We start from the raw sequence: 6,976 nt of genomic DNA, 5'->3' as shown, positions 1-6,976 counted from the left end.
AACAAGTAATACATATACTTTAATATGCATGCATAAAGTAATGAAATCGATAGATTTATATTAAAAGAAGACCTTGCTACTATCACTTAGGGTTAAGCTTTTTCTTTTTTTTGCTCCTCTATAACCGAGTTGTTACAAGATAAGGGTGTCTAGTTTTGTCCAGTTTTTATGCTAGACTGGGACAATGCTTGGAGAGAAAATTTGGGGGAGCAAGGTACTTCAAACGAGATCAAACAACTAATAGAACATACCCATGCACTTAAATTAACCTAATATAACTTAAACTAATATAAATTAGTCTAATTAATTAAAAATATGATGAAATAATAAAAAAATATTCTTTCCATACTTAGAGTGATCCAATTTTTTTTCCATAGATGCACCATTACAAGTACACTAGTCCCTATAGGTTTTAGATGATTTACATCAAAAATGTCATTTTACTAATTAGATTATTAATATTTGCAGGCCTTCTTATAGCATAAAAGAAATTTGAAAAAGATATCATTAAAAATCCAACCATTGGATTTGTAATTTTGACTACCCACCACATTCTATTAATGTCTCACTATCTACCACTCTTTTAATCTACAAGACTAAGCATTTTAAGTGGTAGTTATTGTGGGTACAAAAAGTAGCATATATTATAACACTTTAAATACCTTAAAATATTTAAAGAAAATAGATAAATAGCTTAAAATGTTCTCAAAAGCTCAAGTTAAGTTTTATATTATGTGAAGATCTAAGATCCAAAGTGGGAATCTCAAATGAGTTTATATGTAAAAACGAAAGTTAGCATTTTATGGAATCAATCCAAATTTGGGATAGGGTGTATACTTTAACTATGTACCTAAGGAAATGAGGACTTTCGAATATCTAATGCTTAATTAGATTGTGCAACTATATTCCCAACTTTTCATGTGATGTTCTAACAAAAGAACTTGAAAGGAAATTCCTTCGTTAGCTACTATGAGATACTAGCCACTAAAGGTAAACAAATGCCTGTTTTTTTACTATTTACAGGGTTCCTGAGTGGACAAAACTGGCCCTCTGATCCTGCAACCACCCAACCATTGATACCCATATGCCCAAGGGAGCTAATTCCCTTATGATTCGCCTCTTGCTCATCAGCCCATTGATGCTTGGATCTCCTTGTTGATAGTCGCATCTTGCATAGAAGTGAATGCATCTCTCAGTGTTTCTCCATCAAACCCGAGATCCTATAAATAGTTGGGTGAGGAGGACAAGCAAGTGTTTCTTTTGTGACTCCATGTGAGATAGAGTAGAGAATTTAACTTCACAAATCAAGATAGGAGAGAGTGGATATGATAGAGGGGGAGGGAAGATATTTGTAAGCAAGAAAGGGAAGAGTGGAGGTGAGAGAGAGGGAGGGAAGAAATAAGAGAGGGTTAAAGTGGATATGAGAGAGAGGGAGGGAAGAGGCAAGGGAGGGGGAGAGAATAAAGATTGGCAAAATAGACAAGGGAAAGCGAGGGAAGAGACACACACATGGAAGAAAGAGAGAGAAAAAGAGCGATCAAATTTGAAAGAATGACTGAAATGCATGATTACTGCCAATTTGCATTATTTTTGGCCATGGGTAATGTTAATCATCACACTTGGACTAGGAATTATTATCTTTAAAAAAGACCCAAAAATCACTTTTGTAGGTTGTGATTTGTGGCACTAAGTGACATAATCTTTGTGACACTTGGTGTGGCACAAAATTTGTGATGTTTAGCATCACATTTGTGACATTGAACATCATAAAAACATTATTTCCTTCAAAAAATTCCCAAAATGACTTTGTGTCTGACATTTACAACGATGTAAGTTTTGTGACATTAAAACATCACTAATAACATCGTTTTCTCCTAGCGTTTTAATATCTCTCGCCACTTAGAAACCAAATACAGTAAACTTTTTTTTTAAAAGGGATGTGACATTAAGCATAGAGTTTTCTTGTAATGTTTCTTATGAAATATGTGTTATGTTTTCTATGCATTTAATTTTACATGCTACATGTTCGTAATTGTAAGAATTGACAGTTGGTTGCATCCCAAGAGATCGTGAGAATAGTTAATCGCAGACATCATACTGAAGCTGAAACTTGGGGGTGTCTTAAACAAGAGGGAGTGGTGACCGATGACGACATCGTAAAGCAATGCAACTATGCGCTGAGGAGTTGATTCCACATGTACTTAGTTTCTTCGAAGATTTATATGAGTGTTTTTTAGCACTAAATGTGTATACTTTTTCATTAGTAGAAGAAGAATGAAAGTGTGATGGTGAAGGTGGTGGTGGTGTGGGGAGGATACATATGAGGAGGAGGAGGATACATATGATGATGAGGAGGAGGATGACTACATTTGAAGATAATCTACATAATCTTATGAATATTATCTTAGTTCACTTGTTCTTTATTACACTATTTTTATGTTGACCATGTGGATGCTTCCTATTCTCAATATGAATGACTTGTTTTTTTGGGTTTATGTAAAAGCGATATGTAAAACTTGATGTGAACTACTCTCAATATATGTTTGTATTTCTGAATGAAACTTGTTTATGTACATGTATTTTAAGTTTTTTTATAGTATTTTACTATAAATGTAGTGTATGCTTATAAACGCACAATTGCAACCAATGATTAAAAGAGGTTGACGTCGATCTCAAAATAGAAATTGCATGAAGGTACACCCGAAACGTTTTTTTGTGATTAATTAATTAGTTGGTGTGTGCAAACCTTGGGTTCAAGACACCAAAATTTTGTTATGTTTATTAAGGTTTTTTGTAAGGTCAAAAATGGAAATGGTGTTGGGTCCGCATGCTTTCTTTCTATCTATGTTAGCCTCCATTACATTCTATTTTTAAAGGTTGATGTCCTCCATAATGATTCATTTTTTGGGCTCATAATGTCCTCCATAATCTTCATTTTTTTGGGCTCACGATTTTCTTTAAAAAGGCAAGAGGGCTCATTCTTTTTCACTTGGAGGGGAGAGGTAGGGAGAGTAAGGTATAGGGTATGTATTCAATGAAAGCTTGGGCTATAGAAAATGTAAATCTTTTAACCATAGACTTTAAAAGGTTTGTAACCTTATAAAGTCTAAAGGTTGAGTGACAGAGAAAAAAAAATTAATTAATAAGTCTAAAGTTTGATTAAGCACACCATGACGATCTCAAAATAGAAAATTGCAGATATCAAACAAAATGATTTTTTATATTAAGCAATCTCAAAGTAGTAAGTGAATCATCAGGACACCATGCCACAGACCATGACAAGCTATTGTATAATTTGGGCCGAGAGTACGTGGTGACTGCATATGCCTCCGGAGCGTCTCCACACGCGCGGCTTTTATCTCTCACTTGATCCTGCGGCGAGTAGAGGCAAGAGAGAATATTATGTGCGTTTAAACACCCTTCTTATAAGAGCAGACTGCCATGTCGTGTACTTACTTGGAGCAGTCTTGCTTGGTGTCGAAGGAGTAAGGGAAGGCGACACCGCAGGCCGTGGGCAGCTTCTTGACAGCAGAGGTGTTGATCTGGACGTTGCGTGCGGCCGCTTCCAGGCATTTGCAGATGGACTGGCGGGCGCCCTTGGACTTGGCAAGGGCGGACAGAGCCCGGACACCCTTGCAGCAGTCGAAGGTCGGCCCATTGCCGCCCTTGGTAAGGTATCCGACGCATTGCACCATGTTCATACTGACCTTGGAGCAGGGAACGTTGTCCTGCGCAACCTCCGACGTGGCGGCCGCCGGGGCACGGCCGCTTCCCAGCAGCAGCACGAGAAGGCTCGCCGCTAAGAGCACAGTCATCTTTCTACTGCCCCACAAGTACATGGCCTCCATTACTAGATTAATAATAATAATAATGATGATTGAGTTCTGTGAGCTCTTGTTAGCACGCAGAATACGTAGTAGTCTCTATCCTTGCTTATATAGAGAGTCTTTTAAGACGTGCGCTCCTCCCGCCTCATCGATGGCATTTACTCTCCAAACCCACCCACCCACCACGAGGGCCGTGGATTATTAGCAGACGTTTATCGCGCAAAGCCACCCTCCTGCGTCCTACCTCGCCCAGCTAAGCAGCATCGGTGACTGCCACCTTGTTTGTGAACTCGGCGTACGCGGCTCAACAGATTTTGACTTTGTGTTGCGTCGTAATCGGCGTTGCCAATTGTTTTGACTTTGGCGTTGACGGTCCAGATTTTTGGGACGCACCGCCACGTCGTAATCGGCGCGTTGCGAATTGTTTTGACTTTGGCGTTGACGGTCCAGATTTTTGGGACTCGTGAGAGATCTTCTTGTGGGAGGGGGATGGGTGGTGAGACATGAAAAAAGTTGGGCCATTCCCCTCTCATTTTTAGGCCGCCTCGTCCAACTTTACGAAACTAGGTGAAATAAAGCAGTAGCCCCAAGAATACAGAGGTGCCCTTTCCCCTCTCCTAGGTGAAATTAAGCGATGGTGGTGAAACTCAGAGTCTACCCTGAAGAATACAATGGACCCTGTCCCCTCTCCTTTTCAGGCCGCCTCGTCCAACCTTTTTTCCATGAAAATAAAATTAAAGAAAAAAGACAAGAAAATATGTACAAAATGGCTCGGACATCAGAGCTGCAATGAATGTCCAGTCAAACTACACACTTAACATAAATATCCTCTCTACAAACAGAAACTCCAAAAGATGTACAGTGAACAATTGAACTGGTACGGATCTTCAAATTCTGACGCGACAGAGGGTTACATCCATCTTCAAATTCTGACGAGACAGAGGGTTACATCCACCTACGAGCTCCACCAAAAGATTAGTATGCTTTCACAAGCTAAGGCTTCTTCATCTAACTCTACAAATAGACATTGCAAAAGAGGTACAGTGAACAGTTTAACTGGCACTAATCTTCAAATCCTGACACAGAGGGTTGCATTCATCTACAAGCTCCACCAAAAAATTAGTTTGCTTTCACAAGCTAAGGCTTCTTCATCAGAGACAAACAGCTTAACAGTCATTAAGTATTGAATACACCTTAATTATGTAGATTTCCATGCAAAACAATTTAACTTTCGAGAGTTGATAAACAGGATCAGGGCAGTGAGAGCATTAGCTTTCACACTCTCTAGCCCACCACTAATCATTTTCCTTTGAAAGGCGAAATCATTTATTTTAGTCACTATCTAGCCCACCACTAATCATTTTTCTTTAAAAGATTAAATCATTTCTTTCACACCAAATCCGCACAACACAAAATATCTGACAAAGCTTATAGTGACTTCCTACTCTTGTAGAGGGGTATTAAAAACCCCCCAAAAAATAAATGATTTTTCAATACTCTCCAAGCATAAACCTATTTTAAAGGGCTTTGAGAATCTATTAGTAAGTGTTGGCTATAAGCACATTCAATCATGAGATGTTTAACTGATTTTGTAGCTGCTAGGCATCTCTTACACAGGAACATGGCATCTCTTACACAGGAGAGATGCCATGTTCCTATCAGCAAGTTTGTCACCAGAGGGAGGAGCCCCCCATTACACTTTCCATAGAAACAATTTGAAATTAGTAGTGTCCAATTGTAAAATGAAAATGAAAATTTATGATGGAAGACCAAACCCAGTCTCTCCAGCAAAAATCAATAGCTCTCACCTGAGGAGTCCATCTGACACAAACCTTTAAGGCTCCTTCTAGGAGCTCTAAAGAGTCCTGTTTTTTAGGGAAAACATTACCTTTAATTGTTCGAGGTCTCTCCAACCAAAAAGAGGGCCATCCCATAAATGATCCAATTTCATGATACCTTTGTTATAAAAATACCTAGCCATTCTAATATTGCTTAGAGCCAAAGGAGAGTCAGACAAAGGAGCCCACTAAGTAGACCACTGAAGCGAGATGTCTATGTGATCCTTTCCATTGAACAGTTTCCAGCACAAACGTGCATCTTTTGATAAGCTTATGAATAAACGTAGCTTTACCTCAAGATAAAGATAGCTGAGACAAAAAAATTTCGTGCCCATTCTTATCCAACAATTTACCCCTTTCAGAACAAACATTGGAGCCTTTATACACATTTTAGCTCCAACCTGCTCCCCTTTACAAATGGAGGCTATCGATTTAGAGTACATAGCTAAAGATGATTTTTTCAGATTGACCACTCCAAGACCGCCTCGTGTTTTTGGAGAACAGACAAGCTTCCACTTACACCAAGCTAGAAACCGATCACTTTGACTCAAGTTTCTTTCCAAAAGAAACTTTTAATAGGTTTCAAAACTTCTTTCCAATGGCATTTGTTTAAACCTAGCACTGAAACATAGAACAAGAAATAGGGCATCAGAATGGAGTTGATCACCTTGATTTTCCCCGCCAAGATAAGAAACAAAGTTCCATTTTCTATGTTTTTTGCCCACTTTTTCAAGGACCCAATCAAAAATCTGCTTAGCATAGATTCCAACACCTTCACGGACCCCCAACTGTCTCAAAATAGTGCCTCTTTTAATTATTTCACCTGACCACCAAGATGTCAAAAGAAGAATCTTTAGAGAAAGAAATGAACAAGGATTTCTCAATGTTGCAACTAGAGCCAGAGATAATAGCAAAGCAATGCATAATGGATAAAGCTTCTCTAAGAAACCTCTGTTAGAAAAAGGAGAGAATCATGAGGAAATAGTCTAGCTAAACTCTCCTTACCATAATCCTACAATTAACCCCTTAGAAGTAGCATCCTCAAGAGCTAATGCAAGAAATCAAATGACCCACTCAAGACATGGAGTAGATAACAGGGGTGTAGGTTAGCCATCGTGAGGAGGGTTTAGCTAAACTCTCCTCACCATCATCCTACAATTAACCCACTCAAGACATGGTGTAGATAACAGGGGTGCAGGTTAGCCATCGTGAGGAGGGTTTAGCTAAACTCTCCTCACCATCATCCTACAATTAACCCCTTAGCAGTAGCATACTCAAGAGCTAATGCAAGAAAGCAAATGACCCACCAAG

At 38.9% G+C, this 6,976-nt stretch overlaps 1 protein-coding gene across 1 annotated transcript; it reads right to left on the bottom strand.

Annotated features, from left to right (window-relative positions):
• Positions 1 to 3,301: 3,301 nt before the first annotated feature.
• Positions 3,302 to 3,881, bottom strand: LOC147616533 (non-specific lipid-transfer protein 1-like). Its single transcript, XM_086777103.1, has 2 exons — positions 3,457 to 3,881; positions 3,302 to 3,372 (listed from the first exon to the last, which is right to left on the bottom strand). Exons 1-2 carry the CDS (start codon positions 3,846 to 3,848, stop codon positions 3,363 to 3,365), a joined length of 402 nt encoding a protein of 133 aa, XP_086633229.1. The 5' UTR covers positions 3,849 to 3,881; the 3' UTR covers positions 3,302 to 3,362.
• Positions 3,882 to 6,976: the final 3,095 nt, after the last annotated feature.

This window comes from Cibotium barometz, chromosome 38 (genome assembly GCF_041138505.1).
Source record: "Cibotium barometz isolate CiBa-2024 chromosome 38, ASM4113850v1, whole genome shotgun sequence".
Classification (NCBI taxonomy): Eukaryota; Viridiplantae; Streptophyta; class Polypodiopsida; order Cyatheales; family Cibotiaceae; genus Cibotium; species Cibotium barometz.
This window is presented reverse-complemented; position numbering and strand designations above follow the sequence as displayed.

What these genes read in the sequence shown, in the direction of transcription:
- LOC147616533 (XM_086777103.1), bottom strand. Translation starts at nt 3,848, where the DNA reads ATGGAGGCCATGTACTTGTGGGGCAGTAGAAAGATGACTGTGCTCTTA.